General features: G+C 46.5%; 1 protein-coding gene across 2 annotated transcripts in view; it reads left to right on the forward strand.

The window, feature by feature from the left end:
• The window catches only part of LOC144767992 (guanylate-binding protein 3-like), a 189427-nt gene that overhangs the window by 131664 nt on the left and 37519 nt on the right, over positions 1-20244 (forward strand). The window contains exons 9-10 of one of the 2 annotated variants that reach the window (XR_013598409.1): positions 13682-14241; positions 14309-15406. Coding sequence is in view for 1 of the 2 variants with exons in the window: in XM_078651382.1 (XP_078507508.1) it covers positions 13682-13784 (103 nt within the window). In the remaining variant the exon portion in view is untranslated. Of the gene's footprint in view, positions 1-13681; positions 14242-14308; positions 15407-20244 lie in introns of those variants that run through there. The other variant, XM_078651382.1, reaches the window with a different exon arrangement.

Here is a 20244-nt window from a genome sequence, read left to right on the forward strand (position 1 = left end):
TATCCTTGATGCAACAACATCAACTGTTGCATGGCTAAACACTTATAAGGTCCCAAAGGTGAGACCTATTGGCTATGCCAATGCTTGTTTGCTTGTTCATATTGGGGTCGAGAAGGAGATGTCATGTTATGTATGGCTACCCCATTACTCCCCTGTAGCATATGAAAGCAAGGACAAATTATTGGGGGGGGGTGGTGGGGGGGGGGTTGAAGCAATCAAAACACAAAACCTAAAATTCTAGATGAAGAAGAAGTGAATTACGCGGATGTTTTCCACCTCAGGGTTCAGAGTGACATCATAGACAACTCGACCATCACTCTTGATGTCTATTTAATGTCAATCAGAATCCCTTAGTGAAAAACCTTCCCATAATTCACTGTTACCAATCTAGAATTGTATATTTTTAGTTCACTGATGTCTTATAAGGAAAATTGATTCTTGCAAAGTCACTTTATTAATGTCAGAGGTCAATTGATGGCACTTCCTATGATGTCATATCTTATGACGTATGGTTGCTTGCAAATTAGAGAGGCCTTGCCTTCCCTTTCTGCCCCAGCACTCCAAATCAGTTCATGAAGCCACTGACAGCTGCGCAGCAGTATGTCAGGAAACCAAGGTGTCCGAGTGAACATAAATTACTCGGCCCCTCCACGCACAGTCTCCGTATATGAATGTATAGTCGGTTAGTATGGAATATATTCACATCTGTGCTGGAAGAGACAAACACCTGGATACTGGAAGAATGAGCTAATCACATTAGACAAAATTATCCCCTTTCGGACAAACTGCAGAAGTGCAGCGCAGACAGCGATCAAAGACGGTGGCAACCCAGTTCTGTACCTTGACAAATCATTCCACCACACCATTGCATTCTGGATGATAAAGCACAGCCTTTTTATGTCTTATGCCTCTTTCCTCCAAATTTTCTTTAAGGGAATGAGAAGTAAACTTCACCCCATTATCAGACAACAAGGACATGGAAAGCCCTTCTCAATCAAAAAGTTCCTCCAAAATTCCATGACAACTTGATATTCAACAGAATTAACTATCTTTACCTCAGGCCACCTTGAATACAAGTCCACACATACCAAAACATAATGGTCCTGAGACCTTAGCTTCACTGGCCCTAAAATATCAATGGCGACATCAACCCACAGACACTAGGATTGCTCCCTGATAATCATCGGTTGAGTCCTGCACTTCAACATTTTGCCACTACTAGCATATGGAGCACAATTGCGAACCATTCTCTCAATGTAAATATCCATTGCAAGCCACCAGTACGCTTCCCTGATCATTTCCTTGGTTTTTGCTATCCCCATATGGCTCACATGAGCATGAGCCACCAACGTATCTTTTAAGTTGTCAGCAACCACCAACTTACTACCACGTAACAAAATACCATTGACCAAGGTCAACTAATCTTAGACATTCCAAAATCCCTTAAGATTCTCATCACAGTCTTGCTTGTTACCCCAACCATCTTGTACTTTTGACATAACAAGCTTTAATATGTAATCCTGATTGAGACTTTCACTCCACACCTCTTCCGAGATGAAACCCTCAGTAATACCACAACATTCCCCTCTTCCTCAAAATATTCTCCAAAAAAGAAATCACACACCTCAGACTAATCAGAATTCTCATTTTGACAACATAACCTGGAAAGACAGTCAGCCAAAATGTTTTTGAGCCAGGTCAGTAAGAAACATCAAATTGAAATTCTACAAGGCAACAACCCATTTTCTTATTCTATGAGAAACAAAACCAACATCTTTTTTGCAGAAAACACCTTTAAGGGGTTTGTGATCAGAGATCACTCAAAGGGTTTTCTCCACATAAATGGTGGTGTAGAGTCCCGCACCTCAGACCTTGAAGATGGCAATGCTCAAACGCTTAAAAGACTAGATCACGACGAAAAAATCCTAAAAGAGGTCGCAACCAAGAATGAAGATTTAGAAGCGTGTAGTCGTCGAAACAACGTACGTATTTTGAGGGTGCCCGAGACCACAGTGACTGGCCACATGGACACCTATGTGGAATCAATACTTATAGACCTATTTGGTAGAGACTCCTTTACAGCTGGCTTTGTGGTAAAGCATGCTCACCATTCGCTAGGGCCTAGAACCAATCCTGGCTGCCCACCTCGACCTATTATAGCGCGCCTTATGAACTTCAGGGACCGAGACACTGCCCTACCCCTATCACGCGAACATGGCGAGACGATCTGGCAGGGCTCTACGCTCTCACTGTTCCCGGATTTCACTATCATGGTGCAGGAGGCCAGGCGGAAATACAATGGAGTGAAGGCCACACTGAGGAACCTTGCACTGAAATATGGCATGTTGTACCCTGCCAGGCTCAGGGTCGAGGTCAACGGCAGAGCCCGCATCTTCGATAACCCTGCGGAGGTGCAAGAATTCTGCAGATCATTTAAGACCAAAGACACTCGCCATAATACTGCCCATAGACTCTCTCCTTCACAGAGTGGATCTGATGCCAGCATGAAGCTTTTCTCCGGCTCGGGCATGGTTGAATTCTTCTTAAGGACTCACTTTGCATTTGTATTCAATGTTGTGGGATACAATATCCTTTTTGTTGGATTGATTTGCCAATGGCGGCTGCGGTGTTGCCACTTCCCCTCGGTGTTCACCATACAAACGGTTAACGAAATATTAAGGCACCTTTCAAATGTTTTGTTTCTAATACTGGTGTTCCAATGGGAGCATTGTTTCTATTTGACACAATACGATTGCCTTTCAGAACGGGGAGGGAGGCTGGGTGGAGGGAGGGGGGATGGGTTGGGTTATTGTTCATTATCACAGTGTCAGTTCCACAGGCTAAGGCAGTCTGGAGGTACGAGGTTAGTCACACATCACAACATAGAATCCCCATCATGCTTCTAGTACGGCACAACTAGGATATAACCCCGGCCCCTCTGAACTATCTATAGCGACATGGAATGTTCAAGGTCTAAATGACACCCGGAAAAGTAGGCAGGTGGCCCATTATTTATTACAAACAACAAAGAAAGAGTGTCCATAGTTTGTCAAGAGAAACAAAGAAAAGAGCACAAAGGAAAACAACACCTATTTGGTGTGTTTAGAAAGCCCTCACTCGCCGACCTGGTCGGTGACATGCTTCATCATCGGGCCCCACTGGGAGTGGCCGAGTGCCACCCCAGTGTGCTTCAACGCCAGATGTGTTGCGGAGCGGGTAATGTGAAGTTGTGAGAGCTAAGTGATAGTGTAGGTGGTTAGAGAAAGTGTTAGTGGTGGGTTTAAAATTGACTTAATTGTATAAACAAAAATGTTATTATCTGAACAATAAGACATATTAAAATGTGTGTTGGAAACCTGTACCAAATAAATTGAATGGCACGTTTCCAGTAGGTTTGAGTGATGGTCAACATGTTTCTGCCAATGTCGGTGTTAATTAACCTGGCATTCGTCAGGACCTATAGTGGACTAAACCCCGGTGGTATGGGCACGCTAAGGCCCACCCTACCAAGGGACGTGAAAGTAACATTTTGTTCAAAAAAGTGCAAAAAGGGACACAAAGAATCCCTTTTGGTTCTTGCAATTCTGGAGACCACAAAATGTTTTTAAAAGCAACTGTAGAAGGAAAGGACATAGACACACATAGAGAGACATACAAACGTTTAGATATCTCAGTTCAGGCGTGTATCAAAGATAATAAGTGACTTTGCGCTCCTGTGGTAAGTGACACACCCTCACACGTCGGGATCTAGTAATAAATAATGGGCCCCGCCTGTGAGTATGTGATGGTCTGTGTAGATGTACTACAGACCTGCGCTAGAACGGTCAATGACAGAAGCCCGAATCAATTGGCTTTTTAGGTGTGCCAATTTATTACGCCATAACGTGGACATTGCCTTTCTGCAAGAGACCCACCTATCTAAGACTGGTCATTCCCACTTTGCTTCGAGCTGGGGTGCGCACAGATATTTCGCAAACTACAGCAATTATGCCAGAGGCACAGCCACTCTTATACACAAACGAGTCCCCTTTGGTCTACACTCAGAGATGATGAAGGTAGATACATGTGGAGAAGTGTGGCTCAATGGTTAGAGCGGCAGACCCTGATGCAGAGGTCTAGCCCGGGACCAGGGTTCAATTCTCGCCTCGGCGGGTCTTGGGCTCAATTTCCTCGGACCTGATAATTCTCGCCTCGGTGCCTATTCTAATCATGGGTCCCACTCTGCAACTCTGGGCAATAGCTTGCTTAATCTCCACAACGGCCCCCACAACGCTAGGATGCCTGGCTTCACCTTGGGGGTGCCCAGGAGTGGGCACATCACAGGGAAAAGCCAGGAAGGGTTCCACAGCGGTATTCGTACAAGCGCCGATATACCCCAGCTGGGGTCGATTCGTGCGCTATGCAAGTACTTTACATTTACATGTTGGTTGTGGGCTCCTTAATGGGACACAGGATAGTGTTGGTCTGCATATATGGTCCTAACACAGACTCCCCTGACTTTTACTATTCCTTACTGTCTCTCCTGGCGACACTAGGCCCGGTATCCCTTTTGATGGGAGGGGACTTTAATGTTACACCGGATCCAGTTTTAGATAGCACCTCCAAAGTGCCAGACACTAAACCCCGCGCCCGCAAGACCTTGAATGCATTGAAAGACCAATTCTCTCTACTAGATGTGAGTCGCTCCTCTAATCCACAGCGCACAGAATACACACACTATTCGGGAGCACATAATACTTGGACACGGATCGATTATTGGCTAGCTTCCCCAGACTTGATTAGTTGGTCCAGTTCCTTCCGCACACTCCTGCGTACATACTCGGACCACTCCCCAGTTTTGCTAACACTGAAGATCCCACGCACCGAGGGCTTTGAGATGCAGTGGTGATTTTTACATGACATACAGGAGGCGATAGAAGACTATTTTGCAATTAATACCAGCTTAGTTGACTCTGCAGCAATGCTGTGGGAAGGCTTTAAAGCCTATTTGAGGGGAGTATGCATATCTAAGCACGCAGGCGTACTGCGAGATCTGCGAGGAACCCTGGCCCGACTGGAACGCGACCTTAAAGCGTTAGGCGGGGAAATACCATAGTGCATTGAGATACGGTGAGGGCGAGCGTCCAGGCAGGGTTTTAGCACAGTTGATCAGGCCTCCCTACCAAAATGCGTACATATCCAAACTGCAAACAGAGTTGAGACAACAAATTACTGATCCAACAGATATTCAAAGTGAAGTTTTGTCTAATTTAAAAAAACTGTACACCTCTAGAATAGGGCAGGACTGGACAGGGCAAGAAGCCTATTTGTCTGAGGTGGCACTTGTCTATCTGGAGAATTACATGCAGGACTTCCTTGCGGTGCCCATTTCGGAAGCAGATATAGACAAAGGCATTACTGCCCTCAAATCCTCATCGGCCCCTTGCCTTGATGGCTATATGGGAGCCTTTTATAAATCTTTCAGAGACCTGTTGATTCCTCAGCTCCTGGGGGTGTACGCTGAAGCCCTGGAGTGGCAAGTCCTGCCTCCTACTCTACACAAGGCGGTCATTATCCTCCTCCCCAAACCAGGGAAAGACTCCCTCAACTGTGGCTCGTATCGCCCGCTATCACTCTTAAACATAGATGATAAAATATTAGCTAAAGTTCTCGCCACCAGACTTTCGCTGTTAATGGAGTTCATAGTGTCACCGGCCCAGTTAGGTTTCATTCCCACCGCTCTACAGCTTTTAACTTGCGCACCTTCTTTATTTATTTATTTTACAGATTTGTAGAGCGCATGGCTGCCCGTGAGCGTCCCAGCGCTAGTGATAGATCAGAAGAGAATGAGGGAGGAGTGAATTAGGGAAACAAACAGGTTTTAAGTAATTTGCGAAATGGAAGGAGGTTGGGCTGAGCCCGGATGTCTGGGGGCAGTGTGTTCCATAGCTTGGAGGCATTGTATGAAATAGTCGGACTCCAGAGCGGGCCTTCCTAATCCTAGGTATTGACGCCAAGTGTAAGTGTGAAGAGCGGAGAGTTCTGATAGTTTTTTAGGGGACGATGAGGTCCTTTAGGATGGGTGGGGCCTTTCTGTGCAAGATTTTATGGGTGGTGCAGAGAGCTTTAAAATGCACCCTTTCTTGGATAGGCAGCCATTGTAGTGACTATGGGGCTGGCTTGGCTGAGCAACGGCTGTGTGTCCCTGTGAGAAGACGGGCGGCAGTGTTTTGCACAACCTGGAGTTTTGCCAGCACCTTGTTGGGAGCCCCTACATACAAGGCATTGCCATAGTTCCAACGGGATATCACAAGGCCTTGAATCAGTAATTTTTGAGATTGTACAGGGAGTAAAGGGAGGATTTTTCTGGAAGTCCGTAGGAGGCCATAGCAGGTTCCGGACGTTTTCCTGGCTTGGGTGGAGAAGTTAAGACCATCATCCAACCAAATCCCCAAGCTCTTAATTTCACATTTAGGGATTGGGGGAGTACCCATACAGGGAAGCCACAGGGACTCGGGCGGAAGTGTGACTGGTTGCCCAGGACCATGATCTCCATCTTTTCGCTGTTGAGCTTAAGGTGGGACCTGTCCATCCATTTGGTTATGTCTCCAAGACAGGTATAGAGATTGGTGGAGGGGTGGTCATGCTGACTAAGGGATACCACCAGCTGGGTGTCATCCGCATAGGTTAATAGCTTGATCCCAAATGGAGTGACGATCTTCTCAAGGGGGGACATGTACACATTAAAAAGGGTCGGGCTCAAGGATGAGCCCTGAGGAACCCCACAGTGTATAGGTGTTAACTTGGAGGTGAAAATTACCGTCCGCCACCTGGAAGGAACGGTCGCTCAGAAAGGATTCCAGCCAGGACAGAGCAGACCCTGAGATGCCCAGGTCTTTAAGCCTGTGGGCCAGTATGGAGTTGTTGACGGTGTCGAAGGCCGCACTAAGGTCCAGGAGGATCACTGCCACTGATCCTCCTGAGTCAATGATCTTTCTTGCCTCTTCGACCACCGCCAACATCGCGGTCTCCGTGCTCTGGCCTGGCCTAAAGCCCGTCTGTGAGGGTTTAAGAAGGCCATTGACTTCGAGGTAGTCGGAAAGTTGCCGATTGACATATCTTTCCGCGACCTTACTGATGCCTGGCAGTAGGGAGATCGGCCTAAAATTATTTAGCTCCAGGGGATCCAAGTATGGTTTCTTAATCAGGGCTTTGATGATTGCCTTTTTTCAGCTCGGCGGAACGATACAATGAGAGAGCGAGGTATTAATCAGATTCGCCATGTGGGGCAGGATGGTTGGGAAAACTGATTTTAGAATGTTAAAAGGTGCAGGGTGCAGTGGAGATCTACTTTTGATTGATTGTAGTACTGAGGATAACGTATCTACTGTCGTGGGAGCAAACCGAGTCAGCTGGGGCTCCGGGGCCTGGGATACCAATCCGGGCGAGTTATGAGGGATAGATTTGTCGGGTGTATACGGGGGGAGGGAGTTGAGAATCTTTTTAATTTTGGAGTAAAAAAATTCAGCTAATTCGTTACACCGGCTGACCGAAGGTTCCACACGGGAGGGAGGATCAGGGTTTTTTTAAGAGTTTTTTTGCAAATTGAAAAGTCTCCCTCGATGAATTGGCAGATAGCCTAATTTTTTCTTCAAAAAAAGTGGACTGTGCAACTTTAAGGGCCTTTTTATATTTAAGGATCATATGTTTGTATTCTAGCTTCTTGTTAGAGTCGAAGTTTTTTCTCCACTCTCTTTCAGTTTTTTTACAAAGCTTTTTTAGGAGGCGTACTTCCTTGGTGAACCAGGGCGAGGTGATTTTGCCTCGAGGTTTGCAGGTAGATTTTTTCGGCAGAGTTCTATCCAGTGTCTCTCCAATCCACTTTGAGAACTCAGAATCAGCTATTGCGGGATCTGAGTCTAATTGTGGAGGGGAGAGCTCCAAGTTGTACTTCCATTTTTTCGGGTCCAATCAGGTCTGCTAAGTGGAGGTTTGGGGCGAGAGATGGTGGAGAGCCTCCAGTTCAACAATACTAGGAAGTGGTCTGACCAAGGTATCGGGTGGGACCTGGGATTGTAAGATCAGGGATGTTGGAAAAAATAGGGTCCAAGAGGTGACCCAGCCTGTGGGTGGGATACCGACTTTCCAGCCTAAGCTGGTGGGTTTCAAGATCTAATAGTAGATCAGAGGCTAGTTTGTCTTCGCCCTTATCGAAGTGGATATTAAGATCTCCTAAGATCATAAAGTTAGAGTGGGTGGCAGCCATTATGCCTGAGTGTTCCAGAAGTGAGCTACAGAATTGTGCTGTTTGGCCCGGCGTGCGATAGATAAGAAGTCCCGAGAGAGATTTACATGAGGAGACTTGAATCATAAATAGAACATTTTCACAATCAGAGAGGGGGCTGCCTTGATGACGGCAGGAAAGATGGTCCCTATAGATTATGGCGATTCCCTCTCCCTTCCCTTTTGATCGGTCTACATGCTGGATAAGAAAGACCGGTGGAAGGGACTTAATAATGTCTGGGTCTGAGTCAGGTCCTAACCATGTTTCTGTCAGGAAGAGGATTTCCAGCTGGAGGTCTTCTAAGATTTGGTAGATTTCTACAGCATGTTTTGGTAGCGATCTACAATTAACTAGGGCCATACGTACTAAGATGGAAATAGCTTGACAAGGCTCATTCAACTCTAGCTTGTAGGGGCAGTAGAGGCACTGGTTGGAAGGACTATCCCCTGACATAGAGTGTACGCAGGTGATTGCTACCTTTTGTCTCATGTGCAACAGAGCGTCTCTAGAATATACGAGTGGGACCTGATGATGCCCTACCGTAGTGCCGAGCTCTGAGCTCTGCCTAGCGCGGACGAGCGCAGACGGGCTTACCTCTGGCGCACCTCCGGCGCACCATCGTCGTGCCCGCTGCGCTCGTCCGCTACGCGGCCGAGGTGGGAGGGGCATTTTGTAGTGCTGGGCCTAATCACCCTGAACACTAGCCCGCTGAACCTGCGGTACGCCCAATATGGCGCCTGAAGGGAAATTGGTCGTGCCTAGTCCCGCGTTCCAAAGGCCCTTTATCGGCCACTGTGAACAGCGTGGACTCTCTGGGCAAGCAACACATTACACAGAATAAGTCCAGATGTCCCGGCTGTCACAATTCTATTAGACACTGAGAAGGCATTCGACTCTGTCAAATGGCCCTTCGTCATATCCATCATGCAAAGTATGGGAATGCCGTCAGGATTCATAGCTACAACAGCATTATTATACAGCCAACCCACGGCTAGGCTGAGACTGAACGGCACATTGTCTACTCCTTTCACCCTATCCCGAGGTACGAGAAAGGGATGTCCTCTCCCCCGCTATTATTTATTTTAGCAATGGACCCGTTGATGCGACACCTTCAGGAGAAACACCTGCAGAGAAGGCTACAATTCAACACTGGCCCCTTGTTGGTGTCTCTATACGCAGACGAAACAATACTGTATGTTCGTGACCCACGGGTAAACCTGGACCCATTGTTGAGAGAAATTTTTAGATTTGGTTCATACTCAGGACTGGGTATAAACTGGAACAAGTCAGTAATTTTTCCACTCACGGCGGTTACGGCCCGATGGGATCTGGAGCTCCCACTAGAATGGTGTACAGATTTGGTTAAATATTTAGGCATCCATATACACTTAGACACTGAGCAAATAATTCACCGAAATTATGGACAGGCTGTTTCCACACTGGAGCAACAGATAGACAGGTGGTTAAAGCTTCCATTATCGATGGCAGGTAGAGTTGCCCTCGTGAAAATGGTAGTCCTGCCTAAATTTTTTTATTTATTTCATAATATTCCGATCCCCTTGCCTAATAGGTTTTTTTTTACGCTGCGCACTCATCTAATACGTCTGGTATGGGGAAACGGAGAGGCTCGTGTTAAGTGGCAAATTCTGACATTACCGTATGACAGAGGGGTTACGGTGTCCCAGATATGCGACTATATTACCTGGTTGCCCAATGCAGCTAAGCGCAGGCGTGGTATCATCCAGATGCAAGAATTCCCTATTTACGCCCAGAGTCAGATCTAGTTCGTCCAGACACACTGCAGTGATCTTATCTACCGGTTTCCCCAGAGACCCCAAAGACATCCAAACAGTTTCGACGACCAGTTGGGCATGGGACAAACTGAAACGTCTTACTTGCACACCAATTCTTTACTCCTCTGCATTACCTCTCCCGAATGCCAGACTGCTTCCAATCACAGGTGAACGGCTTGTGCGGCGTACATGTACTAAATTTAATATAGCGAAAATGGGTGATCTGTTCCCAGGGGGCCACATTTTTGACGCTGGCAATGTATCCCAATTCCCTGAAGCCACATTCATGGACAAATTTGTTCTCACCAGAATACGCTCTGCACTAAGGCCCATAGCCCCGGACTTCCACTTCGAACCTCCGTCATTTGCACCACTTACTATGGTAATAGAAAGCGAACGTGGCATACACCTGATATCCAAACTTTATAAAGCATGTGCCACTATTATTCCTGTTGACAACACCGCATGGTAACAAGACTTGGGCAACCCAATCACTGATGAGCAATGGTCCTTCTGTTGTTCGGCTACCTGTAATTTTTCTCTAAACAGCCGTCATAGATTAATACATTTTAAATTTCTACGCAGAACATATATAACCCCATCCAGAACACATAGAATAGATCCGTCCAGACCTCACCATTGACCCAAATGCAAGGCCCAGAATGCAGACTTTGCCCATATGGCGTGGACGTGCGCAAGGTTACACACATTTTGGAAGCAAGTGCATACCACAATAAGCAGAATGGTGCCGGTCCCAATAGCGCCCCTACCAGAAATAGCACTCCTTGGTTATGTCGCTCAAGTCCCACCCAAGATCAGGAGGTTCGTCGCCATCGGACTGTTATTGGCCAAGAGAGAAATAGCCATACGCTGGGGTGGGACAGCCTCGCCCTCAGTCAAAGGCTGGATGACTAGTCTAGCCTCATGTTCTATAAGCGAACAAGACCTCCCCCTCCCGCCTCCAGACCTAAATAATATGGGGTCCCTTTAGAGTGTATTTAGCTGCCCAGCAGGACAATTCAGCCTCTCCACAAGACCAGGGTATACCACCGACAGGGGTGGGTTAAAGTACGGGAAATGTATACTATTTGACTACATAATGCATGGAGACACAGTAAATGTAAATGTATAGGCATTTATATAGCGCACTACTTACCCGTAGGGTCCCAAGGCGCTTCGACCGCTGCGAAACCCTTCCTGGCTTCCCTGAGAGATGGTCCCTTAATGGGTATCTCCAGGGTGAGACCAGGCATCCCCGGCGGTCTGGTGGGGCCGTTAGTGAAGATGAGGCAAGCTAATGCCCAGAGTTGCCGAGTGTGATCGCTGATCAGAGTGGGCACCGAGGCGAGAGAATTATCGAGTCCGCTGACCCTGGTCCAGAAACCTGCCGCGCCGGGAATCGAACCCTGGTCCCGGGCTGTCCTCTGCTCTCGGGTCTGCCGCCTCTAACCAGTGAGCCACACTACTTCACTTCACACACTACTTCACAGTCTGTCGGACAGCTCACCTACACAGGGAAGACCAGGACGCATAAGCAGGAATAAACCAGGCTGGTAAGGGGTAACCTACACTGCAGCGATGTCAATGACTGATGGAGATCAGGATGCTTCTTTGGGTATCTGATGTTGTTTAAATGTAATATCTTGCTTAAGTAACTAGACTGCATATACAATACTGTACTACTGTAATATGTCTTTGTATCCATCAATATAGGACTTAACGTTTTGTGGAAACTGATAAATAAAGTAAAAATAATATATATATATATATATTAACTGGCAATCCTCTGTTCACTCCAAATTCTAAAGGCTTCAGCCATGCGGTACTGCTTATATAGCTGCCTTGCCGCTCTGCTGATCTGTTGCTTTGTACCTTCTCCCCCCGAGTCACTTTCCACACACAAGCCCATCATCTGTGTCAGGCGTTGTCCAGACTAGCGGCGATCTGCTCACTCCATCTACATCATGGTCAAAGCGTGCTATTACCAACCGGATCAGGAAGTACCTACCCCTGCGGTTGCATGAGATACTAGGCAGTGGATTCTCTACGGTCTTGCAACAGCCCAGACACAGCTAATACACAGCCCCCGCACAGACCACACTCAGTCCTGTGGCCACCCATACAAGGGGCCTCCACAGATGAGAGATGGACTTGACACTGCTCCACCGCTTGTTGCCATGACCTAGAGGGGGCTCAGAGCAGAGACCTCGGCAGTTTGTGGATGATCTACCAGTCTCTAAAATATGATCATTAGTGAGCCAAGAAACACCACCACAGTACGCATTGCGATGGACTCCGCCAGCACTCCTGATGCACCCTGATTAGAACTGTTAGCATCATCCACAAATCATCCTGAGGACCAACTCCAGACTATGGACATGAGTTCTTCCAGTATGCTGCCAGACGGGCCCAGTATTCTTTGAACCAGTGATCAAGTCTTGAGTCCTTCAGGTTAAACTATAAACAAGCGTGAGATGTCCTGCGGCATCCTAACGTTTGACTATGGAGACTGATATACTAAGTGGTATCCACTTTGTTTTGTTTTCACAGGTTGAACACATTGTCCTTTGTTTTGAATTTTGGGAGGAAGTAGTGTACTGCCAGACACATCATGAAGCAGTCTGTCCTTAGGGGCTGTCCCTACACCCTCCCCAATCTATTTATCACAGTCATCACCACTGAATTGACCCTGCTAATAAAAGGGTCCGGGCGCATATGCTCATGGCCAGTTGAGTACCCATACTAGCAGTGTCATCCTTTATTTTAGAATGTTGACCTAGGGCCCACAGTTTTACACACTCCATTTCAGATTTACTGGTCTTTTTTTTCCTCCCTTCATGTCTTTGCCTCCTCCAGCTGCTGAGAGGCTGTAGCCCAGCCTTCGGTCATCTGCACCATGGAGTATTCAAGGGTGGTGGAGGTACATTGTTGTTGCAGCCGCCATTCTCACTGCTGACGTAGGTTAGTGGCTCTCAGTACCCGCTGGTGGTGTTCTCAGGCAGGTCCCCGGTGTCGGAGTATGTCCGGTTGAGAGTGCTAAACTCATCCAAGTTGATCATTGGGCATCAAAGCGATTCAGGGAGCTGTCATCTTGACTTGTGGCGATGCTCCACCTCCACCAGGCCTTGTTTTTCTTAGAAAAGTGTATCAGTTTGCTCTAATGAATGGGCACCGCAACATGTGGATAGCTGGGGGAAAATAATTTGCTTTGTTTCAGTTAATCCAGTGCTTTTTCTGCAGATTACTTTATCAGTGATTGTAGCAAAATAGGCATGCCACTTATATGAAATGTTTTTTGGGGGATAATTTACTGGTTCAGCATACAATGAATCTGACCCAGTGTGGAAAGTAAGCTCCTAGATGAAGGTACAATGTATATAAATATATGTTCATTTGCACTTGCCATATCTTTTAAACATTTGAGGATTTTGGACTCCAAAACATCTTGTAAAACGTTTATTTTTATGAACCCTTTGAAAGGGTTCATAACCCATGACTGGTGGTGCACTCAGTGTGTTTACATAGTTGCTCTGTACAGTCCCCTTATTATTTCTTATGCAGTTCAGATTCAAGGGTGATTGAACTGCAGGCAGTCATACACTGTCATGTTTGGTTTTGTCCACAGGCTCAATTTGCCCTAGAAGAATTTCTGGCTATTAAGAATGGGGAAGCTGAAACCATACTGCAAGCAGATACCAGCTTGACTGCAGCAGATAAAAGAATTGCAGGTAAGTTGTTGAAATAAATGTAAAAATATTTTAGCAAGAATAATCTATTTCTGGAGCAGAGATTTGGTAAATTGTGCCTCAAGGAGAGTTAAATAAAGCAGCTTATGAAAGGCATTCTTTAGACTGTAGTTCAGACTGTAGTTTGTATTACATTATCAACAGATCGGCACAATGTTATCATTATAAAAGTCGTACCATCATGCCATATTGTAAAATATTCACATTTAAAAGAAGAACTATGGTTTAATAAATGTGTTACTTTTTTGTCTCACATCCTCAAGAACTGATTGGATTACTGCTTGGCTCAACAAGCTGTGCCTCTATTCATCACACCCAAAAAATATAATCAACATTTAGCCAGGGCCCTGGACTGTCTATAGTCTCACAATCAATATCTGTCCTTCGGCAGATGAGGTAGGTGAAATATAAAAGCTACAGGCGGGGAGGAGCGGTGAGCGTAGGTGAAATACAGGCGGGGAGGAGCGGTGAGCGTAGGTGAAATACAGGCGGGGAGGAGTGGTGAGCATTAAATGAAGCAAAAGAGGTAGCAAACGGCAAAAGTGAGTGCATTACAAAAGTGAGAATCGTGAGCCAACAACATACAAGATTTAACAAACGGTGCATTACATGAGGAAAAAGTGGCGGGGAGGAGCGGTGAGTGTAGGTGAAATACAGGCGGGGAGGAGCGGTGAGCATTAAATGAAGCAAAAGAGGTAGCAAACCGTGCATTACAAAACTGAGTGCATTACAAAAGTGAGAATCGTGAGCCAACAAAATACAAGAGCTACCAAACGGTGCATTACATAAGGAAAAAGTGACGTGTGCAGGTTACAAAAGCGTACAAAGGAAACAGAGATATATTACTGCAATATATGAAGGAAGGATCCGGGGGACCCATGGACAACGTCGGGACGGGCGGGGACCCTGAAGCCTGATTGCTCCCGGACAAGGTCGGGACGGGCTGCTAGTATATATATATATATATCTATACTACTATTATAAAGGAAGAACTTTGAACCTTTGAGGCGGGTAAACTCGGGAACCACAGCACCAATCCACACACCCGATACATTGTTGTAATCGTCAGGGTGTGCAGATGGACATAGGCTATATAAACGTAATAAATATACGTTATTTAAAAAATGTACCGAAAAAAAAAGTAGTCCCTTGGAAGAAGCGCCGGCCGAGACGTGCGTGCCCGACGTGAGGAGCGCGGGGAAGAGCGGCGTCCAGGAGCGCGAGGAGGACCGGCGGACATGGCGCGGGGAGGAGCAGTGAGGAGCGGCGGACAGGCGGTGAGGAGCGGCGGACAGGCGGTGAGGAGCGGCGGACAGGCAGGGAGGAGCAGTGAGCGACGGATGAGGTGGGTTATTTATTTATTTATTTAGGAGCGGTGAGCGGCAGAAAAATGAGGCAAAAAGGAAAATCGTGAGCAAGCGGAAGCAAACGGAGCATTACAAAAGTGAGCCAAACGGTGCATTACTGGAGGAAAAAGTTACGTGTGCAGGTTACAAAAGCGTACATCGTGAGCAAGAGGAAGCAAACGGAGCATTACAAAAGTGAGCCAAACGGTGCATTACAGGAGGAAAAAGTTACGTGTGCAAGTTAGAAAAGCGTAGAGAGTAAACATAAAGGTATAGGAGGAAAAAGTGACGTGTGCAGGTAGCAAAAGGAAGCAAACGGAGCATTAAAAAAGTGAGCCAAACGGTGCATTACAGGAGGAAAAAGTTACGTGTGCAGGTTACAAAAGTGTACAAAGTAAACATAGAGGTATAATATTGCATTATATGAAGGAAGGCTCCGGGGGACCCACGGACAACGTCGGGGCGGGCGTGGGCCCTGAAGCCTAATTGCTCCCGGACAACGTCGGGACGGGTTGCTACAAAAGCATACAAAGTAAACATAGAGGTATAATACTGCAATATATGGAGAAAGGCTCCGGGAGACCCACAGACAACGTCGGGGCGGGCGGGGGCCCTGAAGCCTAATTGCTCCCGGACAACGTCGGGACAGGCTGCTAGTATATATATATATATATATATATATATATATATATATATATTACCAAATCTCTTCGCAGAAGTTTACTTTGCCTCCTTGCGACGGCGGGCTTCCGGCCAGGTTGCGAGCCTTCCAATCAAACAGCACAGTCTCCTTCAAAGCGTTAAAGGAAAACGCCGAGCCCCAATTTTGATGAAGCGATTTATCTATACTAGTATTATAAAGGAAGAACTTTGAGGCTTTGAGGTGGGTAAACTCGGGAACCACAGCGCCAATCCACACACCCGATACATCTTTGTAATCCTCAGGGTGTGCAGATGGACATAGGCTATATAAAGTAAAAAAATAGGTTATATTTAAAAAAAATTACATAAAAAAAAAATAGTCCCTGAGAAGTAGCGCCGGCCGCGACCTGCGTGCTCACGTCAGGACATGGCGCGGGGGAGGAGCGGTGACGAGCGGCCGGTGAGGAGCAGCGGACCGGGCGGACATGGTTATTGATTAGGGCTTCATGTCGTATAGGCCGATTTCCAGTAAGTTCATCTTGGGTTACAAGTTATGTGGTTTCTTTTCTGCGAATTAGTGGGTTTAAAACTGGAAATATCCAAAGTCTTTTTGGTCACGGACTGTTGGCAGGTTTGCGGCTCCGTACCCGGTCCCAGGCAAGCCAAGCACTTAACGGCCTGCTGTTCGCCCAAGTTTGGTTTTGTCTCTGCTTTCCAGGGCGGGCGGAGGGGAGAGAGCGGGCGCTGGACGGGTGAATCGGGCTTTCAGCAGCAGAAGAGGGAGTGAAAACATCTGCTGCTAAATGAACCCAGTTTGTTCGTAATCCATCATCAGAAAGAGACATTTGAATGCACTGAATCTACCTGCAAAATAAACCCATTGTGTGTGATGCATGCGCCAATGTTCCAGTCCAGGCCAAGCAAAACAAAGCAAACAGTGCTCATCTGAGCCCCATCTCCCTTCTGTTCTTGTGTCTGCCCTTGCAATCTCGGAGTCTGGGGCCCGCAGAGGGCAGGTCAGGTGTCATCAGGGGCATGATGCCAACTGAATTCCAGGAACATCATGAGAGGTCGGGGCTGCTGGGGGGTGCCGTTGTGTTGCGCCCCCTGCACATACACAACCCCTCACAGCAGACAGCGCCTCCGGACTCATCTTGAGCGAGTTTGGGGTGCTGCAGCTCTCCGGGCGCCCAGTCTCTCAAGGAGTCGTACCCCCGGCCCTGCCTTGGCCCTGCCTTCGGACAGTGCTTTAAAATACCAGAGGTAGAAGAACAAGAAATAATGCTTTAGCACACTGGTGACTGAGGAACGCAGAGGAATGTTTTAATCCATGGTGTAGACGTACAGGACGGCACGGCACTTTATACTCCCACACAAGAGGGTGAAGTGAAGTGCTTTGTAACACAGGAACAGCAAGGAGACAAACCTGGAAGACAACCACATTGAAAGATGTAGATGTGAGCTCCGTCTGCAGAACTCGTGCGCCCTCTCGTGGTAAAAAGATGTAATGCATGGCGTGTGCACATAAGGAGGTAGTTAGAGGGAGGATACAACCAGCCAGACTTTGTTGGGATGCAGTGTGCAGCCTGACAACTTTACCCTCTGGATCCTGGCCCACCATCACATAGCACAGAACCTGACCGTCTACCACACCCGGCCTCAACACAGCACAGGAGGTGTTGAATGAATGCGTCTTTATTGTATAAAATCTATATCTATACTACTATTATAAAGGAAAAACTTTGCACCTTTGAGGCGGGTAAACTCGGGAACCACAGTGCCAATCCACACACCCGATACATCATTGTAATTGTCAGGGTGTGCAGATGGACATAGGCTATATAAAGTATAAAAATATGCGTTATTTAAAAAATTAACATAAAAAAGTAGTCCCTTCGAAGTAGCGCCGGCCACGACCTGCGTGCTAACATCAGGAGCGCGGGGAGGAGCGGCATCCAGGAACGCGAGGAGGAGCGGCGGACATGGCGCGGAGGAGGAGCGGTGACGAACGGCGGAATGGCGGTGAGGACCGGCGGACAGGCGGGAGGAGCGGTAAGCGGCGAGGAGCGGAGGAGCGGTGAAATGAGGAGCGCGGGAGAGGAGCGGCGGCTGAGGTAAGGCTCCGGGCAGGCGGGGGGCGGGGGACGGGACGGGGCGGGCGGGGGCCCAGGCTGCTTGACAATGTCGGGGCAGGCGGGGGACGGGTCGGGCAGGGGACGGGACGGGGCAGGCGGGGGCCCCGGCTACTTGACAATGTCGGGGCGGGCTGGGGGCCGGGCTGCTGCTGCACAATGTCGGGGCGGGCGGGGGTCCGGGAAGCCTGATTGCTCCCGGACAAGGTCGGGACGGGCTGCTAGTTTATTCATAAAGCAGTGGCAAAACAACGCCCGACGCGTTTCGGAACCAGCCGGTTCCTTGGTCACGGGTCAGCTGTCATTACGGCATGTTTCGTGATATAGTGCACAAAAGTAAAAATAGGACTACGGAGTAAAGTCTTCCCAATCAAACATTTCATAAGCGCCATATTGGAACAGTATATAACAGTTGTTGCATCAGCATTTTAACATTGGGTTGTAAACACAAGACTTCATATATGATAAACAAATTAGATTTTCCACAATAAATTCTTGCTAAAATTCTAAAGTTTCTTTTAAATTAGAGATTTGCACTAGTATCAAAATCTCAAGTTTTACCGCATATATACATGGACAGTCTATTTAAAGACTGTGTCCTCCATTCATCGCGCCCAAGTGGGCAAACAAGAAATATTGCCTTAATATTCTTTTAGCCAATGTGTCTATAAAGCAGATTAAATGCTGCTTTTTGTACAATTCTGCCCAAGTGGGCTGAAACCAATGATTTCCTTCAATGTTCCTTTATACAGCTCGAGAATTCCTCATGCAGGGCAAACTGGTCCATCTCCTACAAGTGAATAAATGTGCGTGTCAATAAAAAGGTTACAATACCTATTAAAAACATGTAATAACAGATTTTTAGAAGCAACACGGCGACACAATGATTCTATTCAAGAAATTTTACATCTTATTCACAGTACAGTTATCAGCCTAGGTGGACTGCTAATTCTTCATCTTTGTTAATCCCTCCTGGCTGCATGGTTTCGTACTTTATGATTAATTTTGATTCAAGTCTACGCAGTTCTTGTTCTCTATTTCCCCCTCTTTGAGATTCGGGGATCAGGTCAAGGGCACAGTATTGTAATACATTCGCATTTCCCTTATGGTATTCCTGGAAATGGGGAGCAATCGGGTACTGTTTGTCATTATTTGTGATTGCTCGCATGTGCTCAAGTATGCGTAGCTTAACTGGTTTGATGGTGCTCCCAATGTACACTCATTTGCATGGGCATATCAAAGCATAAACACAAAATTCAGATTTACAACTTAAATGTTTTGAAATAACAAACTGTTTTTGATTACATGAAAGTTTTATCTGTTTGCAATTGCTGCTTGATTTACATGCTTTGCACGAAAAGCATTTGAAGAAACCTTGGATGGATGTTTTCTTTTTTTCACTTGGTAAGCTGCTTTTACATAATATGTCCTTTAGAGCAGGACATCTTCTGAAGGTAATACTGGGATACTCATCAATACATTTCTTTAGAGTGATAGCTGTACCCAACACATGCCAAAACGTACTCAAACATTTTCTGACTTCCTTCGCCTGGTTGTTAAATGTGGTGATAAATCTTATGGGCTCACTTTCCTCAACCAATTCCTTATTAGTCAGTAGATCGTCCCTGTTGATTTTATTCACTTTTGTATATGCTGCTTTTATTGTTCTGTGCGAGTATCCCCGCTCTTTAAATCTTTCCTGCATTACTTCAACTTCCTTTAGGAAAGTTGAGTTCGAGCTACAATTTCTTTTAGCTCTTAACAGTTCCCGGTACGGGATACTGTTAATCAAGTTCCCCGTACGGGATACTGTTAATCAAGTTCCCCGTACGGGATACTGTTAATCAAGTTCCCCGTATGGGATACTGTTAATCACGTTTTTTGGGTGACGACTAGTGGCACTGAGGATACTGTTGCCTGCGGTGACTTTTCTGAATAATTCAGATTATTATTAAGTTCTTTCACAAAGCTGAAAACTTTGTGAAAGAACTTAACAATAATAATCTGAATCTCTCATTTACTAGTACCATGAGTAAGGAATGTATTGAGTTTCTTGATATAGTGGTACGAGTGAAAGATGACCAATTGGAGAGTGAATTATTCAGAAAAGTCACTGCAGGCAACAGTATCCTCAGTGCCACTAGTTGTATCCCGTACGGGGAACTGTTAAGAGATAAAAGAAATTGTAGCTCGAACTCAACTTTCCTAAAGGAAGTTGAAGTAATGCAGGAAAGATTTAAAGAGCGGGGATACTCGCACAAAACAATAAAAGCAGCATATACAAAAGTGAATAAAATCAACAGGGACGATCTACTGACTAAT

The sequence above is a fragment of the Lissotriton helveticus genome, chromosome 7 (genome assembly GCF_964261635.1).
Source record: "Lissotriton helveticus chromosome 7, aLisHel1.1, whole genome shotgun sequence".
In the NCBI taxonomy this organism is placed as follows: Eukaryota; Metazoa; Chordata; class Amphibia; order Caudata; family Salamandridae; genus Lissotriton; species Lissotriton helveticus.